At 35.9% G+C, this 19,567-nt stretch overlaps 1 protein-coding gene across 1 annotated transcript in view; it reads right to left on the bottom strand.

Moving 5' to 3' along the window:
* Positions 1-19,567, bottom strand: part of TBC1D19 (TBC1 domain family member 19) — a 149,059-nt gene that overhangs the window by 44,066 nt on the left and 85,426 nt on the right. The window contains exons 12-14 of the mRNA XM_055588202.1: positions 18,505-18,579; positions 15,272-15,334; positions 772-856 (exon numbers count right to left, since the gene is read on the bottom strand). Of these exons, the coding sequence (XP_055444177.1) occupies positions 772-856; positions 15,272-15,334; positions 18,505-18,579 (223 nt within the window). The remainder of the gene's footprint in view (positions 1-771; positions 857-15,271; positions 15,335-18,504; positions 18,580-19,567) is intronic.

The following is a 19,567-nucleotide window of genomic DNA, read 5'->3' as shown; positions in this document are numbered from 1 at the left end:
GTTTCTATCAATTCAGTGTAGAAGCAATGTATCTGAGAGAGCCCCCAAGTTTGGGGGGAGCCTGATCCTAGCCCTGGGAATGTGGGCCTGTCTTAGGGCAGGGGTTGTGGTAATCAGGCAGACAGTGAGACTTAGGAGATGCAGGCAAACAGCTTCCTTCTTTATGGGAACAGCAGAAAAACCATACACAATAGGTTCACAAGCTTTCAGTGCTGGGAGTTCACTACTTGATAAAAATGAGAAATCAGGGGGAAGTCTTTTAGCTGATCACTGGCTCAGCTGTCAGGTGCCAGCAGCATACTGAAACAGCATTATCTTGCAGGCAGCTAGGGATAAAGATAAGAAAGCACTAAATAGAAATCAGAATGCTAATTGCATATAAATTATATCAAACTTTTAAGTGTGGTGTAACATTGAGAGAAGTAATAAAGAAGGCAAAAAAAAAAAAGTAGAAAAAGCAAATTCAAATGATAAAGTCACAGTGAGAAGGGGGAATAAAAGTCAACATATATGACACAAGCTGCAACAGAGGATAGAGCGAATAGGAAAAATAAAGAAGGTAACTTTAAACGCTGTTTTGAGGATCCACTTTCCTGTGATTTGTGATAAGTTGCTTGGGAGTAAAAGGATGGTTACAATAACTTGAGAGACATCTTTTTAAATAATTTACAATAAAAATTTTTGAAAATATAATATATGTTATAAAATGAACAGTCTTGATATGATTATATAGGTGGTAAAAAATACTTCTTTTAATTAAGAAAAGTTTACCTCTTATGTATGATTTCGGTGGTGAAGCACTGTTGTATGCAAAATGACTCAATACAGATGTATCTCTGGAAAAACAAAGTAACACCTGGGTACAACATTGGAAAAAAACAAACAATTAAGCACTGTTTTATAACAGGTAATTCATTGCTATGTCTGCTTATGAGTACTGAGGTAGATAACTTCCTCAAGTTCAGTACAGTACCTGCCAATGGGAAGAGTGCCCTCTACTGGTACACCTATGGTAGTGTTAAGATAATCAAGTGTGATGCCCAAGTTCAACCAAAGGTTTCTCACTGTTAAATCACCTAAACCTTGAACAACAGGAGAAAATGCTAGCTGCTACCTACCAGTTGATTCTGTATTACCCAGTTGATTAGTGTATTTTCTATCTGGAAAAAAGAACCAACTGAGAGAAATTTAATAAGATAAAGAATGTAGAGGGGGACCCTTGGTAACTATAGTGGCATACAGCAGTTTGGAAAGTGCAGGAAACTGGAACCAGGCTCATTGCTGGGATGCGGCAGCTGGCAGTGGGCATGTCAGAGGTGGGGGGAAGGCAACTCAAAGTATCCAGAAGAGATTAGCAGCAGTAGAACAAGTGGCGGTCCAACATATGTTAGAAGCTGGCTGTCCTGACCACTCTACCTGGAGGTGAAAACAGGCAGGACAGACAGTCAAAATCAAAGATGTCCAGTAAGAGGATCTGAACTGTTGATTTCAGCTTGGAATTTTGGCACAGGGGACCAATCCCCAGGAAGAGGATTAGTGATAGGAAATCTGGGTCCTGGTATTGAAAGATGTGGGATTCAAAAAATGTCACTGAGAAAGGAATTCAGGAATAACAGTAATGGCAGAGAAACCCAGTTAACAGAATACAGGCACAAAGTACGGCTGGACCAGCAGCAGGAGAGAATGGAGAGAGGAACCATGGTTTCAAGGCACGAGGAAGGGGCCCAGCTTTAGAAACAGGACAGATATGGAGACTGGGCATCAGTCAGGCCCAAAGGCAAGATGCACACTGACCACTGCCACTAATTATTCTTATTTTAAAAGACTACATGAGCAATACATGTTTATGACAAAAATCAGAAAAAATTAGAAATACAATCAAAGAAAAAACACCTACAATCCCACCAATGTTAATATTTTAATGTATATTGTTTCAGATTGTTCTTATACATACACACATACATTTTCAAACAAAATAGGATAATGCACACTATCCTATACTCTATTTCAATATTATAAGTATTTTCTACCCATATTTTTAACATTGCAGAATATTCCACTGTGCAGATGAATAATATATAACCTTTTATTGTTGAACATTTAATTATTTCCACTTTTCCCCAGCTATAAACAATGCTGCAGTGGACTTCTTTATAGCTAAATATTTATGTACACCTTTATTTAAATTTCTAAAACTGGACTAGCTGTCTGGTCAAAGTGATGGGCATTTTAAATCTAAAACTCTTCACACACATAGCAAAACTGCCTTTCAGAAAGATTTTGCTTTTGTTTTTAACACGGACAGCAATAAGACAGTACACATTTTCTCTTACTGTCATCAAAATGGTTTATTATCATCTTATAGGTAAAAAAAAAAAATGGCACCATGCTTTAGTTACTAATGAGGTTGACCACTTTTCCATTTGCATTTCTTTCATTATTTTCCAGTTCATCATCTTAGTCCATTTTAAAATTGATGTTTTTTAAATTATTGATTTGTTTAAATTTTTACATATTAAGGACACTAACCTATGGTCAAATTATATGTTATAAATGGCTCTGCTCAATGATTTGTTAATTATCTTTGACACAGTTATTTTTAATTTTTATATGCTCAAATCTACCAATACTTTCATGCTTGGAAAGTCCCCTCCCTCATTTATAATAGTCTACTATACATATTCCCCTAAACTATGAAGTAAATGGTGTTTATCATCAAATATTTCTGGTTCTTTCCCTTTGAGAACATATGTCAGCTTATATTTTTTGTCCACTTTGGTGTTAGGTGTGCCCATGAGATTTGCTCTTTACTCAATGAAATAGCTATGTGTCATTTGAAAGTTTCCAAATGGAAGCTCTAAGAACCAGAGTGGTTAAGCAGGGTCCCTCTTTCCCTCTGCACAGAAACCATCAGTGTCCCAGACAGTGGTTATGCCATTAACCTGGGTGCTGGAGTGAGGATGACAGAACTATGTCCCCATCCTATCTGGGGTTAATATGACCACGAGCAAGAAATAAACCTCTGCTGTTTTAAGTTGCTGAGATTTTTGGATTTACATGTTGCCACAGTATCCCAGGTGGCTCAGTGGTAAAGAATCTGCCTGCCAGTGTAGGAGACTTGGGTTCGATCCCTGGGTTGGGAAGATTCCCTGGAGAAGGAAATGGCAACTCACTCCAGTATTCTTGCCCAGGAAATCCCATGTACAGAGGAGACTGGTGAGTTAACAGTCCTTTGGGTCACAAAGAACCGGTCATGACTTTGTGACTAACCAAACAACAACCAACAGTATAATCTAGTGCCTCCTGACAAAATCAGGCAATTTTGTTTAGCAATTTGATAAAATCATTTGGTAATAAAATCATTAGCTCATCTGAAATTTATTTTGAAGCTAAATTGCTGGAGTCCAAAGTATAGCCCCACCACTTACTAGATGTGTGATATCAGGCAAGTTACTGGACTTCTTAGAGTCTCAGTTTCCTCTGTGTCATACATATACAATATTAATATCTACTTCAAAGTCTACTGTAGGACTTAATCAATACACATAAAGTGCTTAAAGCAGTGCCTAACACATGGTGAGTATTATTACAATGTTAGCTGCAGTCATTACTACTACTCCTACTACTTTAAATTTTACTCCATATTCTATAGTTTTCCCCCAGGGAGTATATTTAATTTGGGGTTTGTTTTTATTTCTATAGCTTAAGACCACCATGTTTCTTCACTGTGAAATTTTGTTTATGCTCATTTCTGGAAAATTATCAGCCATTATCTTTTTGAAAGATGCCTCTCTAGTTCTCTAGTCACTCCTACCTGACTCCTACAGATCGAAGGCTGACCAACACTTATCCAACCTGCCACAACTCTTAATCAGTTTCACCCCTCTGTGCTCTCGCGCTTGGGATATGACAAAGGAAACAGACAGATAAACAAAAAACCTCCCTTAAGGAGCCTGATTGGGGCGGGGGGAGATAAATAGCAAACCTTGTAAAGAATTACATTATATAACAGATTGGTTGGTGAGTGCTACAGGAACAAAGTAAAGGAGGAATAAGGAAGGAGAATTGCCATTTTAAAGAGAACAATCAGGGTGAACTTCATTGAGAAGATAACATCTGATGGAAGACCTGAAAGAACTTGAGGACATTAACATTTAGATATCAGGGGGAAGAGCATGCCAGGCAGAAAAGCCAATAATCACAGCGGTGCTAAGGCAGAAGTGTGCCTGATGTGCTGGAGAAAACCAAGTGTGGCTGGAGCAGATGAGTGGAAAGAGATATGTGAGAGAGGAAAAGAGGCCAAATTATGCCAGGCATCGTCAGGATCTCCGCTTTTATTGGGAGTGAAGTGCAGCTCCACTGCAAAGTTTTCAGCAGAATAGTGAAATGATCTAACTTACTTTATAAGGATTCCTTCAGTCACTATGAAGAGAACTGGGCATGGTGGGTGCAGGGTGGGGTGGGGGTGGGGGACAGCAAGGGCAGAAGCAGGGAAGCCCTGCAGATTATGACAAGGACGGGGACTAAGATGGTGGCAGTCTGCAGTCGCCACTGGGACACGCGGTCCAGACCCTCTTTAGGAATGAAGGACTTATGTTGCCTGGCTCTTTACTTTACATTATATATGCCAAATGATTATTTCTCATATTTAAAAGAATAAATTATTTCAATATTTTATTTGGTAAACTGGTATTTAACTGAATTATAATTCTAATGGTTTTCAGTTAATTCCTATATTTGATAATAATTTTGTATCCTTTCTGGCATCTATAACTTTATTTTTCTTATTCAAGGAAAGGTACTCTTTTTCAGAGCCTCTGGAAGAAACACAGACAGCCCTGACAACACCTTGATTTTAGCCCACTAAAGCCCATTTCAAAAAATTTCCAATCTTCAGACAGAACTGTAGGAGAATATATTTGTTTTGTTTTAAGCCACTAAATTTATGTTAATTTGCTATAGCAGCACCAATCAGCTAATACAACTAATATAACTAATAAAATTATACAATTAATGTAACAATAAATAACTACTAATAAACTAATACAAATAAAATAAATAAATACAAATAAAATAAATAATGCAAAAGAAAGTATACTTACAAATATCCTTTTATCACTGCCTAGAGGGAAGACAGTTCCTAAAGAAACATTTGTATTAACTTTCTCTTTGAAACTGGTGGGAACTTAGTAATGTTAGGAGAAGCTCTGTGCTTAAATATATACCCCTCAAATCCCTATCGCCTTAGAGAAGACAAGATATCTGAAACTGCTCTTGAGAGAACATCAGTGACTGTAGTGTGACTCTGATGATAAGCCAGAGATGGGATGTTACACAGTATGTACTGACGTGCAACCCCAGCATGCAAGCAGAGCGTTGCCAACTCCTATCTTAACCTGAGCTGTTTTAACTTCTGAGATCCAATTTTGTATCTGTAATGAAGTTACAGTTCAACTGTAAATTTGCTAGAAATGTTGTGACTGTATGAAGATGACAGTTTCAATCAAATTAACTAGAAAATTCAACTTTGATTACTCCCAAATTAAGTAAAAATTGAACTTTATGTGGATGAGATTACATATGTAATGATTTACTTTATTTAGAAAAGTTGGGAGTGTAAGTATAAGCTGGATGTGTAAGTCTGAACTACAGTTTTATAGGAGAATTACACCTAACAGTTCTATATACAGCTGCAGAAGATTTACATGGACTAAAGCTTCCTTTAGTTTTTGAAAAGATACTTATAATGAATGTTTCTGAGAAATAAGTTATTTATGTAATAAAAAGCATATAAGAAATGATGTATGTCTGTTGGAAAAATCAGTTTAACTTACAATTATTGCACAATTTTAAAATTTGCGGTGTGTCTTGTATTTCTATCCAAACTAATCTGGAGAATTTTCAAATGATAAAATTTCAAGAATCACTTTTTGAAACCCTCTGCCCTGATTTAAATTTTCATAAACCAAAGAGCAATTAGGCTTACAAGGCTTTGAAATGGAACAGACCTAGCCTGGGTCCTGGTAGCTATCAGGTATAGTTTGAGCTCTGAGCCTCTGCTTCTTCATCTATGAAACAGAAATAAAGCGACCTGTTGTAAGAACTGTACTGTAAGTACATAAAGCATCTAGAGCAGTTCTTGGCACCTAATAAGCACTCTCTAAGTAAATGATCAAGATAGCGCTGATAATTTCACTTCCAATCAGAGAATACTGGGAGAAAAATAAACAAAGACTTCTGGTTTAGTTTCATGCTTGGCTAAGGACTCTCATCTTCTTATCACATTCTTACAGAGAAAAATACACTTTAAAAATCCTTCTCTGACCTGTCCCCTTGATTTCCAACCTTATACATTCTCTCTGTGTTTCTGATCTTAACTTCCATGCATGCTAAGTCACTTTAGTTGTGTCCAACTCTTTGCGACCCTATGGACCATAGTCCATCAGGCTCCTCTGTCCATGGGATTCTCCAGACAAGAATACTGGAGTGGACTGCCATGCCCTCCTCCAGGGGATCTTCCTGACCCAGGGATCAAACCCACATCTCTTGAGTCTCCTGCACTGGCAGGAGAGTTCTTTACCACTAATGCCATCTTGGAAGCCCAATACTTATAACCATCCAAAGCCTGCAAACTCAGTCATTCTTGATTCTTCCTTCTTGCTCAACCTGCATATTTAGCCAGTCATCAAAATCCTCCTGATTCTACCTTTGACAGTTTCTTCCTTCTCGCCTCTCTCCCTCCCTTCCTTCTTTCCTTCCCCTTCTCTTCATCCCTCCATCCTTCCCTCCCTCCATCCCTTCCTTCCTTCCCTCCTACAAGTATTTACTTGAACATCTACTATGTGGCAGGCATGGTTCTAAAGACTGAGAATACAACCATGAATGAAAAAAAATCCCAAATCCATGTCCTTACAGTGTTTATGCTTTTGTGAAGGGAGATAGAGGGGAAAAAAGTAAAATATATTGTATGTTATTTGGTGGTACGTACTACAGAGGAAAATAACACAGACAAGAGGGATAATGCATGCTCACATGTATATATTAGTAAAAGTTTGATGTGTATTTTAATTAGGAACTTAAAAGTGGTCAGGAAATGGGTCTAGAGTAATAATAAGAGTTTGGGTAGAACAACAGCTCCCTGGGACTAGGTACACAAGCCTGGAGTTGAAGGGAGAGGTCCAGAAAGACCAAAAAGACAAGACAAACATAAATTTGGGAGGTGTCAGTGTACAGCTGGTATGGGGGAAAAAAGAGGTTCGATGGCTTATCTTGGGGTACTCCAGGGTAAGACAGGAAAATAAAGAGAAACCAGCAAAGGTGAATGAGCGTGCCAGCTAGTAAGATAGAAGGAAACCTGAAAGCATGATATCCTAGAAGCCAAGTGAAGAGAGAGAATCCAAGAGAGGGAGTGACTGAGTGACCAAACAGATAAAGTAAGGTGACAACTGGGAAATGATCACTGGATTCAGAAACATGAAATAAGTTTAGTGGGATAGGTTGGCAGAGAAAAAGACTCATTAAGGAAGGTTCAAGAGAGAACAGGAGGATAAGACTTAGAAACAATATCTACAGATTTAAAAAAAAGAACTTTCACCAACTCAGGGAATAGGGGAATGGCGCAGTAGCTGGATGCGATGAAGAATCACGGAAGATTTTTGTTTCACTTTATTTCGCTTTTTTTTTTCAGATGAGAGAAATAATAGCACATTCGTATAGTGAGAGGAGTGATCCAATAGAGACAGGAAAACTGACGATGGAAAAACTAACAATTTCATTGCTTTTGAGTACCAAGGAGAAATGAATTTCAGTGTCCAAATGCAGAGATTGGTTTTGTAATAAATAAAAGCATGGATAATTTATCCATAATAAGAGAAAGGAAGCTGAGTATATTGATGCAGATGCAGGTATGAGGAATACAGGTGGTGGTGGGAGTATGTGTGTGTGTGTCTTTGGGGGGTTGTTCTCAGAGCTTTTATTTTTTTTAGAAACAGGACTCAGAGTCATTAGCTGAGACAGAAGAGGTGGAGATTTGAAGAGAGGGGAGGTATGAGAAGTCTTCTAGGAGAATGGATGAAAATTGGATTAGGGAAATGAAGTAGAAATGCCAAAGAAAAATAAGGACTTTCTCGAGGTTCTTGGTCATGAATTTAAATAAAACCAGTTATCATGGTTGCATGTTTTTCTCCAGCCACTTTCAAACGCACACTGTAGCCACAGAATCGGTGGGTAGCTGTACTTAACCAGGATTAAGGTTTTGCCAGGTAATTACTACTAGAAAGCAGGAGAAGGGCAAGGGAGTTGAACATGCATTCAAGATGAAGTGATTATAATGATAAGTCATGGTACTGACATGTCTCACATTTGTTCTCTCTGTTCACACAGGCCTCGTTCTACCTCAAGCGCTCGTTAAGGCTAGCCTGAACTGCCAGAGCTGTTCACCCCCACGCGAAGCTAATCTCTCCTCATTAATCACATGTGCATATGGCTCATGCTTTTTTTTGCTTTTCCCATTCTCCTAATTCTTTGTCTTTTAAGAACCAGACATTTCCTCAGAGGAAAAAAAATACCAAATGATTTCATTTATATGTGGAACCTTAAAAAAAAAAACCCACACACGGACAAACAAAACAGCAATAGATTCATAGATACACAGCCAGAGGGGAGAGAGGTGGGGGGCTGAACAAAATAGGTGAAGAGGATTAAGAGGAACAAGATTCCAGTTATAAAAGAAATAAGTCATGAGGATGTAATGTATAGCACAGGGAATACAGTCAACAATAACTGGAATAACTTTGTATAGTGACAGTTACTAGACTTAGTATGGTGATCAATTTGTAATGTATATAAATGTCGAGTCACTATATAGTATATCTAAAAATAATATATCAACCACACTTCTATGAAAAGTTAAAAAAATTTTAAGATAAAGGAAAAAGAAGCAGACATTTCTTATAACATTTCTATTCTAGAGCCACCAATAAGCTGAACTACTCCCAACCAATAAGCTGAACTACTCCCAGAATTTATTTCCCCTTTAATTGTATTTGCATGGAACATTGCATAAACCTCTATCAGAACATTTATCAAATTATAACTGTGTATTTGCCTTTCCCTCATTTTTCACTAAAATGTGAGCTTAATAAACGTTTTCTTATGCAGTGCCTGTATCAGAACAGACACTCAATAATTTGACATGAATACATGAATAAAGGATATCTGATTGCACCTGGGCCTTTCTTAAACTCCATTCAATGGCATTAAAATATTTGTAACTATGGCATATTCTAGCTTCCCTGGTGGCTCGGTGGTAAAGAATCCACCTGCCAATGCAGGAGACGCAGGTTTGATTCTTGGATCAGGAAGACCCCCTGGAGAAGGAGATGGCAACCTACTCCAGCATTCTTGCCTGGGAAATCCCACAGACAGAGGATCCTGGTGGCCTACAGTCCAGGGGGTTGCAAAAGAGCTAGACATGACAGCGACTAAACAGCAACAACAACAAAATGGCATATTCTAATATGTCAGTATTTCTACTAAGCATATGCTAGATAAGCCAAGCACATGATAGAGAATTTGTCAGAAAACAGAAAGAGTAATTCCTATGTCTTCTCTTTACTATTTAAAAGTTCTCCCCTATAAGTCCTTTATATACTTTGGACAATAAGTTAACTTTTATAGGTTGTCATGATATCATTAAGTACTCAACTCTGAAACTAAATTGTCAAACGACCCAATTTACTTACATGGAATAAAGGGTTGTTTTCTGTTTGAATGCATTTTAAAACTCTGACATAATTTTAAATTTTCAGCACAACTAAGTATTTTTAAGAATTTCACGCAAAATAAATGCTAAACTTTGGAATACTAAAAAATTGACTTATTACTCAAAATGTTATTTCTATAATGTTCAATGTTGTTGCTGAAAAAAATTCAGGTAACTAACATGAGTCACTCAGAAGACAGAAGAGTACCTGTGTATCCGTGTAACACAGGCCCAGATCTTCCTTCAGGAGGAACTACTGGAGACTTTCTCATCTATATATGGACACAGCAATGCCACATGCTGTCAAATTTTGTAGTCTAGTCACAAAATCCAAACCATGGGTTATGACACAGAGCATGCTAGAAAATTAAGTTCATTCCATTAACATCAACAATTTTCCTATTGAGTAGTTATATTGCTAGGCAGCTGTGCCAAAGGAAAGCCAATAATTAGCGATAAGAAAAGGCTTTCTTCTTTCTTATCTCATACATACATACACATTTGAGGGCATGTGCATACATGTATAGGGATACAAATTTTTTTCAGAAAAAAATCACAACTCAATTTCTGATAATATTGTTTTCAATGCAAAAAATTACATATACTTTTATTACTTAAAATGAACTTCTCTATGACAAGTCAAACTAATTATAAAATTAACTATAAACAAGTATGATCATGAAAAGTGTTTTCTTGGTAACTATCCATATGAGGAAAATTTTGTTCTGCAAAATTCCCAAAGACAGAACTTAGGTGTTACAATTATCCATATATTTATGCTGTAAGGACAAAGATCCACATTAAACCTTTACAAAGTACAGAGAATAGCAGAGGATATGAGATCTATGACTGAAAAAATTATAGGAAATCTAAAAATAATATAATTTGGACTAAAATATTGATAAAAATGGAAAATAAAGGTTAAAGTATACTCCTATAGTACTTACTGTCTGTGATATTGATTAATTTAATACCTAATGCTTTACACACATACTTTAAAACAATTTCAAAACATTTTTGCCTCTTTAACTACAATGTAAGCCCATCAAAGGTGGTATCATTATATATAAGGGTCAATAAATATTTACTGATGACCATTCTGCTTTTTCTCAGAGAATGCATCCATTGTTTATCAATAATTATGTTTGTCAGACTCTGTCACTTACAAGTTTCCCAAGTTTATGTGGTACACAAAGATGAATATGTCTTCAAGGGTAATTCTGGCACTATGTGGAGAAACTGTAACAACTCTAATTTAAAATGTTATCCTTAAAGACCCTGTTCATCAAATGAGGTAGGTTTTTTTGTCTGGCAAGTCCCTTTCACCACCACCAAAAAGCCTTTGTAGCTGTGAATTTAAATTGACAATCCTCTTCTCTCCAGCCACCAAAGGGGCAGAAATTGTGACATTTCCACTTTCTCTACCCACACACTGAAGTAGAATAGTCAACACACTACAAACTATATGACTATTGGCCTTTGGCTGATATTATAATTTATGTATTCATGTTCAAATAGCTATCATAGGGAGGACCAAAAACTTTCCTTTGTTTCATATTTTTAATATTGTGCAACATTAACTAATTTGTTTCATTTAGAAGTCAGTTGATAAAAAGATCCTTCACATCTAGAACTAAACTCTTAACTGAAGAAAAGCTACAGCCCTCTACAATGACAATAAATGTGTAATCACACAAAACACAAGGCCATGACCCTATGTATATGTCCTGCTGAGAAGCAGAGTAGGTCAGGAAAGGTATTTGTGAATAAGTGATATTCTAGTTGAAAGCTGAAGGAAAAATAGGAATTTAGTAGAGGAAGAGGGGAGGACAACAGTCTTTTACATCAAAGGAACTGCAGGTCTGATGACCCTGAGGTAGAAAAAAAGCACAATGAACATGAGGAGTAAAAGACCAGAGTGGCTGGAACGCGTAGCGCCACAGTGGTAGTGCAGAGGCGAACCGTGAGGCTACAGACGTGAACCAGCACACCCAGGGTCATCAGGCCTTGGGAAGGATTTTGGTGTTTGGGATTTAATCTCACAAGTAACACGATCTGATTGGTGTTTTTACAAGACCACTTTGAGCAATCAGGCAAGAAAAAGAAAAAAAAGGCATCCAAGTAGGGATGGGTGTCCCTGGTGGCTCAGCTGGTAAAGAATCTGCTTGCAATGTGGAGACCTGGGTTCGATCCCTGGGTTGGGAAGATCCCCTGGAGAAGGGAACGGCTACCCACTGCAGTATTCTGGCCTGGAGAATTCCAAGGACTGTATGGTCCATGGGCTTGCAAAGAGTTGCACATGACTGAGCAACTTTCACTTTCAAGTAGGAAAGAAAGAAATATTCTCTACTTACAGATGATATGCTCTTATATATAGAAAATCCTAAAGGCGCCAACCAAAATCTGCTAGAATTAATCAATGAATTCAGTAAAACTGCAGGATACAAAATCAATATACAGAAAACAGTTGTTTCTATACACTAAGAACAAAAAAGCTGAAAAAGAAATAATTTCATTCACTATAGCATAAAAAAGACCAATAAAATATGAAGGAATAAAGTTAACCAAGGAGGTAAAAGATCTGTACACTTAAAACTACAAGACTTTGATGAAAGAAGCAGAAGAAGACACAAATGGAACAATATCTTATGTTCATGGATCAGAAGTTGCACTGTTAAAATGCCATACTACCCAAAGCCATCTACAGATTCAATGCAATTCCTACTAAAATTGCAATGGGCATTTTTCACAGAAATAGGAAAACGATCCTAAAATTTCTATAGAGCCACAAAAGAAACTGGGTAGACAAAGCAATCTCAAGAAAGAATAACAAAGCATCATACTTCCTGATTTCAAGCTATGCTACAAAGTTATAGTAATCAAAGCAGTAAAGCACTTGCATAAAAGTAGACATAGGAACCAATGGAACAGAATTGAGAGCCCAGAAATAAACCACACATACACAGTTAACTAATATTTAACAAGGGAGCCAAGAATACTCAGTGGAGAAAAGATAGTATCTTCAATAAATAGGGTTGGGAAAACCGGATAACCACATGCAGAAAAATGAAATTAGACTTGTACCTTATACCACTCACAAAAATGAACTTGAAATGGACTTAAGACTTTAAACATAAGACCTAAATTTCTAGACATAAAATTCCTTGAAGAAATCATAGAAAAAAAGCTCCTTGACTTAGGCCTTCATGGTAATTTCCTTTTATGATAGTAAAACACAAGCTAAAAAGCAAAAATAAATAAGTGAAACTATATCAAACTAAAAACCATTATAAAGCAAAAGAAACTAAAACCAAAATGAAAACGCAACCTACAGGAAGGGAGAAAATACTGGCAAATTTTATGTCTGATATGAGGCTAATATCCAAAATTTTTAAGAATTCTACAATTCAATAGCAAAAAACAAACAACCCAATTAAAACGTGGGCAAAGGAAATTAATAGAAGTTTTCCAAAAAAGACATACAAATGGCCAACAGGTACATGAAAAGGTATGCGACATTACTAATCATCAGGGGAATGCAAATCAAAACCAGAATGTTATCACCTCACACCTGTTAAAATGGCTACCATAAAAAAAAAAAAGACAAGTGTTGGTGAGGGTACAGAGAAAAACGAACCCTAGTGCACTGCTGGTAGGAAGGCAAGTTGGTACACTACAGAAAACAAGTCACAGAGGCTACTCAAACCTGCTCTTGGCAGAGGGCTACCCTCTGAGTGGAGGCAGGAAGCCCCTGACTTCTGAAATTTTGCATCTATAACACAGAGCTGAGGAGAATGAGAAATACTGGTTACCTGAACCTTTTATGGGCTTCCCTGGTGGCTCAGATGATAAAGAATCCACCCGCAACGCAGCAGACCTGGGTTTGAACTCTGGGTTGGGAAGCTCCCCTGAAGGAGGGCATGGCAACGCACTCCAGTATTCTTGCCTGGAGAATCCCCATGGACAGAGAAGCCAGTATAGTCCATGGGGTTGCAGAGAATCAGACAGGACTGAGCGACTAAGCACAGCACAGAGCCTTCTATAGAGATACTGTAGTCTTTGACTAGAAATTATTCGAAAAAAGGAACCCCATCTTCCTAGCCACACTCAGTTGAACTGAAGCCTCCATCATGATGATCTGGGGCTATGAGGAAGGACAGAGTGCATCATGGCTCAAGTGCTACAGACTGATTTGAGACTTAGTCACTTTTCCTGAGTAAATGTTTTTATTTGCTGACTTGACGTCTAATCTTAAGACAGTTTCCAGATACTTTAAATGTTTTTGTTTTTGTTTTTAACTTTTTAAATAATTTTCACTGGTTTTGATTTTTCTAATAGGGATGGTTCTGTGGACCTCTTTATGCTACAATACCAAAAGCGATCATTTCTACTCAGTATTTCAGTTCAGAAACAAAAATTACTATATAAATGAAGCTTTAACTTTATTGTACATTCAAAATTTGACTGAGTACCAAAAAATAGGTATCAGGCTACATATTTGCTATATACGTAAATAAACTTTAAGGTTTTTATATTGTCCAAATTTTAATTAATAAAAATATGTTAAAGAATGGGATTTTAAGTCTTAACCTTTTTAAAATTTTAAAAATTAATGGCATATTTGAAATCATGGAAATTTCCTTAAAATTCTTTCCAAGGTTATCTCAAATTTTAATTTTATAAATAAATTTTATAAAATCTTTTGGACTTTAGTTCTTGGAATATACGATTAGGTCGCACAGAGTCAGACATGACTGAAGCGACTTAGCAGCAGCAGCAGCAGTAGTAAACCTTCTACAGAGATTCTTATTTAACTCTTTTCTTAAACAGATACACAACTACAACCACTATTACCATCAGAGACCTGCTAATTCTACATCTGGGACTGATTTACATTTAGTCAAGCAGAAACTGCCATGTGGAATCTAGACTTTTTTCCATGATACATATTGACATTCACTCAAAATCATATATCTATCTATGTGTGTGTGATCTTTAAAAAAAGAATATCATTTAAGCAATTCTACATAAATCACATATTTCCTAATTGTGATGTTTCTATTTTGTTTCTCTTTTATCAGATATGAGAAAGACCTAAAATCCAAACATCCACAGTATCACCATATGATGTGATTAAAGAGTAATCAAAACTCTTCAAGCTGATTTCAAAGCATCTATTTACTCAAGACCTTCAATAGAAAAGTATCATGTAAAAATGCTTTCTCTAAACATCTTGGGACAGCTGAAATATGAAGTAGACACTCAATTTATGAATCTGTGCCTATACCTCTCCTGGTTGGAACAGAGATGAAGCTCTTATCCTCCCACCTAGTCCCTTGTAAGAACAAAAGTCAACCTGATCCCAAATTTGGAAAATTTAATTTGATAAAAAAGAAATATGGTGTGGATTTTTGGAGGATTCAGTTAACAACAGAGATATTTTCTAAAGTAGCCTGGTTAGAGAATTTAAAACAAGAATATTATATATATTTTAATTTTTCAACTTACCTGATATAAATAATCTTCAAATACAAAATAATAATCATCATTGCTTGCTGTCAATTTCACATCCTATAATTAAAAGTAGAGAGCACTGAAAAGAACTTAAATGAGTATGTTTATAGTACTGACATAAATGTAACATACAGAAATACTACTAAAATGATTTTATTACTTCACATATGATTATAAACTTCTCAATTAGATTTTATCACTGGGTTTATCAGAAATAAGTTTATAAAGTTACTTGACTGATATATGTGACACATTACTTGACTTCAAATTGTTTATACTTTTTTGGGTTCCATTAGTAATTTCTTATTATTTATTTCAATTTTATCTCCTTTGAATCTAATATTTAGGTATCTTAAAATTAGAAAAGCATTTGCAATCACAACGTCCAAAAGCAGCCGTAAAAATCTGGCCTCAAATTACTGTTCAATCTGGTCCTCCATTGTTCAAGCCCACATTCATGCCATTCCATCAAAATACCAAAAATCTTTGATGTTTTTGTAATTATTCATTTGCAAGTCATCACTTGTTAGCAAACAAGACAAAGTTTATCTTCAATCTCACCAGCAAGAAAACATACATGGTAGAAATATTGGAGAATGAGAAATACTGGTTATACGCCCCAAAGAAATATTACAGAAATCTATGCAAAGAAATATCACAGAAATCTATGAAAATATTGCCCAACCTGCAAAATTCAATTGGGCTACTGATCAAAACAGCAATTAGAGGAGGATAAAACGACTTGTGGATGACTCTGGAGATAGTGAATATGTGCCGAACCTAGAAAAACTTAAAGACACAGATTAAGAGAAAAGAAAGGAGTCAAAGTCACAACACGGGCAGAAGTAGAGATCACACAATCTCAAGGAGGATGATGTTGCCTCTAAGGGGGCTTCATTCCTGGGGTTCAAAATTTTAGAGAAAATTTTTTCTTTTATGAAGAAAAGGTTGAGAAACACTGATATGAACTGTCAGATCACAGTAAGCAGTAGAAAATTGTAGATGGTGTGGATTCAAGACAAGTTTGTGAGAAAAAAATACAATCCAGAGAGAATCATTAGATATTTTAGCTTAGGGAGGGTTTGATGATGTTCTGTGCTTAAGCATTGCCTTATTTCCTTCATTTCTTTAACCGCTAAAATAATTCTACTTTATTTTCTATTAAATTAAAAATGAACCTTTGCCAAAGGGAGTTGTAATGAAACTTCAAATGATTATTTTTTTAATGCTTATTCCCTTAAGGGCTGACTTTAATAATATTTGGAGTTGCTCCAGTAAGATCAGCAGAGTTTAACTAACATAAGTAAACACTCATGCTGTGGACCGTCAGGACTGATTCTGCCAAAACTTACATTCAGCTGTTCAGACACAAGCTGTTTACCTCTTTCTCATGACAGATTTGCTTTACTGATTCTAACTGAAATTCATGTTGGCAGCAAAGGGAACTCTCATGCTAGCACTCTTGGATTTTTTGAACTTCTCTTGTGAGTCTTCTCTCATTTGAACAGAGAGGAGATTAAAGTCTTAAAGCCCAAAAGATCTCTTAGGCTGTTGCTAAAATAATCCCCCATGTACAGTCATTTGACCTCAAAGACAATAGCAGTACCTGTGATCCAAATCTATGTAAAAACTTCAAGAGTTTTTCAAAAGAGTCAAGACTTTTCATCAAAAGACTGCATCCTCTTAATTCCCCTCATCCTCCTCCCTGTAGAGCATAGTGGTTAAAGGTATGGGTTATGAAATCAGATTACCTAGATTCAAATCTTGGCTTTACTACTTAATATATGAATTTAAACGGATTTCTTTACTCTTTGTTTACCTTAGTTCCCTCATCTGTAAGACAGTAAAGTAATAGTATTGTTTAATACTTCCTACTTTGCTATAATACATGTATCAATATGTGGCTGGTGAGTAAGGAAATGATGTCAGTACAACATGAGAATTGTGTTGGTTCAAATGCAATTTTCCTTTAAAAAGAGAAGTCAGAACAGCAGAAGTAGAATTATATCCTTCAGCAGGAAAGGGCAAAGCCTTCTGCAGGCATGAGCCCTTTGCCTGTTTCCAAGAGAATGGAAATTTCAAGAGAATGGAAAATGAATGATTGCATGGGGTCCCTGTCTCCAGAGAGGCACACCCCCAGCCTTGCATATCTCTTAACTGCCGTACTGCCTCTTGTGCCCACCTGAACAGCAGCCCCAGTGGCTCTGTGCAACTGAATTATTTTAGCACTTACACTTTGTATTTTTGTACATTTTTAATAATTCCTGTGGGAGCAGCCTGCCTGAGCTGTCCAGTTCATCTCCCAATGATTGTTTCTGTTAGCACTTTGGCTATAAAGTTGCAAAAGCTACCCCAACCCTATTTTTCCTATAAGCTCTATTATTTTTAATGCATGATCTTGTAGAATGCAACTTTTTTTTTAGGAAAAAAAAAAAAGAATTATCATTTTTAGCCCAAATACTCCCCTGGGGTAGCTGTCAGGATCAGCCAATCTATGTAAAGAGTCTGGAGCATTGTATGACACACAGTAAGCAATCATTAAACGCTAGCAGTCACTGTTATTATTAACTTCTGTTATGTTCTACCCAGACAAATCTTTGGTTTTTCTTTCCCCTGTTTCTGAGGTCTGGAATAATATGCCCTTTCTCCTCTATTTTACAAGTTCTAAATCTAAAATCCAAGTCTTTTAAACAACCCAATTATGAATCCAGAATCAGTCAAACCCTATACCATGCTTTTAGCATCTACATCTCAACTCTCAATAACAGATGCCTGGAAATAAAACTTGAGATGTGTTTAACTTTATGTCTAGAAATCAAAAGAAATTAAAAATAAGCTGTGACTTCAATATAATAAAATAAACAAGCAGGCCCTAAAGAATTGTGAGATAAATAAGATGAAGAAATCCATAATCTCATTTTTTTTCTTTTAGTAGATTTTCTGTATAGTTTGAGTGGAAAATTGGAATTTATAAGGACAAGAAATATCATTCACTTAATCAATAAATGGGAGGGTCAAGAAAGGATTGTGAAGACAGTTGCAAAGTGAAAGATAACACTGAATAGAAACTGCAGATTTTGAAGGTCAACCTTATCGTCCTAAGTATAATGATCACTTAAAATTATTTTTCAAGGTTAATATGTATCATAGATAGTGCAGTACCTACATGAAGACTCTTGATAATTGCTTAATGTTAACGAAATGGAAAAACTTACAGCTTCACTTACTTTATAAATTAGACTGTCCACCAAAAGGTCATGTTGTATCACATTTGTCTTAAGCTGCTCATAATATAAAATATCCTAGATTTAAAAGAAAAACAAAAACATTAAAAGTCAATCATTTATAAAGTCAGCCTCAAACTTTAAAAAATAATGATCAGTAATAGTATTATATACACTAAGAGAATAAGGGCTTTATTTTATTCATTCCTAGAGTCTCCAGGCCTGGCTAATAGCTGATGATCAATAAAGAGACTTAATCCCATCCCTTAAGATAAAATCTGGTACCTGGTAGGTATTTAATCAATGTTTGCTAAATTGATTTAACTGTAATTTAACTTTAATAGCAAATGTAGTATTTATTAATTATTAGGAACTGTTTTACCCAATATGCATGTTAATCTATTTAATCTCATATCAACAAAATAAACCTGTTCAATGATTATTATTCCCATTTACATTCGAGAAATTGAGGCCCAGAGAAAGAAGTAACTTTCTGTTCAAGGCCACAAAGGTATTAAGATTTGATTCCAGGAAACCCCCAGAACCTATATAAAAACCCAGACTGACTACTCTATACTGCCTTTCTAATATCTAAATTATTATAAAATAAAAAAATTTAAGCATACTAAATCATCCCTGATAATAAAAGCTATCATATAGCATATGAAAAAAAAATCAGGATTTTTTTTGAAAAAAATTTCTTTAATTATTCATTTTTAGTTCAAAATAAAATGGTTGTAACTATACAGAATGCTATATAGCTAACTTGTACATGATTTAAACATAGGTTGGAAAAGTATGTAAGTTTTTAAGAGATAATGTCAAACATTCTCATATCATCTGGCTAATGGACAATGATAAGGGTTCAGGACTTTTAATGACATTGGCCAATAGAATCAGTAGTGCACTTTAAATCTGAGTCAAGGCTTTTAAAAATTAAATAAAAATCAGCTAGAGCACCAGGAACTCTGCTCAATATTCTGTAATAATCTAAGTGGGAAAAGAATTTGAAAAAGAATAGATACATTATATGATGCATAACTGAATTACTTTATTGTACATCTGA

This window comes from Bubalus kerabau, chromosome 7 (assembly GCF_029407905.1).
Source record: "Bubalus kerabau isolate K-KA32 ecotype Philippines breed swamp buffalo chromosome 7, PCC_UOA_SB_1v2, whole genome shotgun sequence".
Lineage (NCBI taxonomy): Eukaryota > Metazoa > Chordata > Mammalia > Artiodactyla > Bovidae > Bubalus > Bubalus kerabau.
Note: the sequence above shows the minus strand (reverse complement) of the source record. Positions and strands in the feature narration are given on the sequence as shown.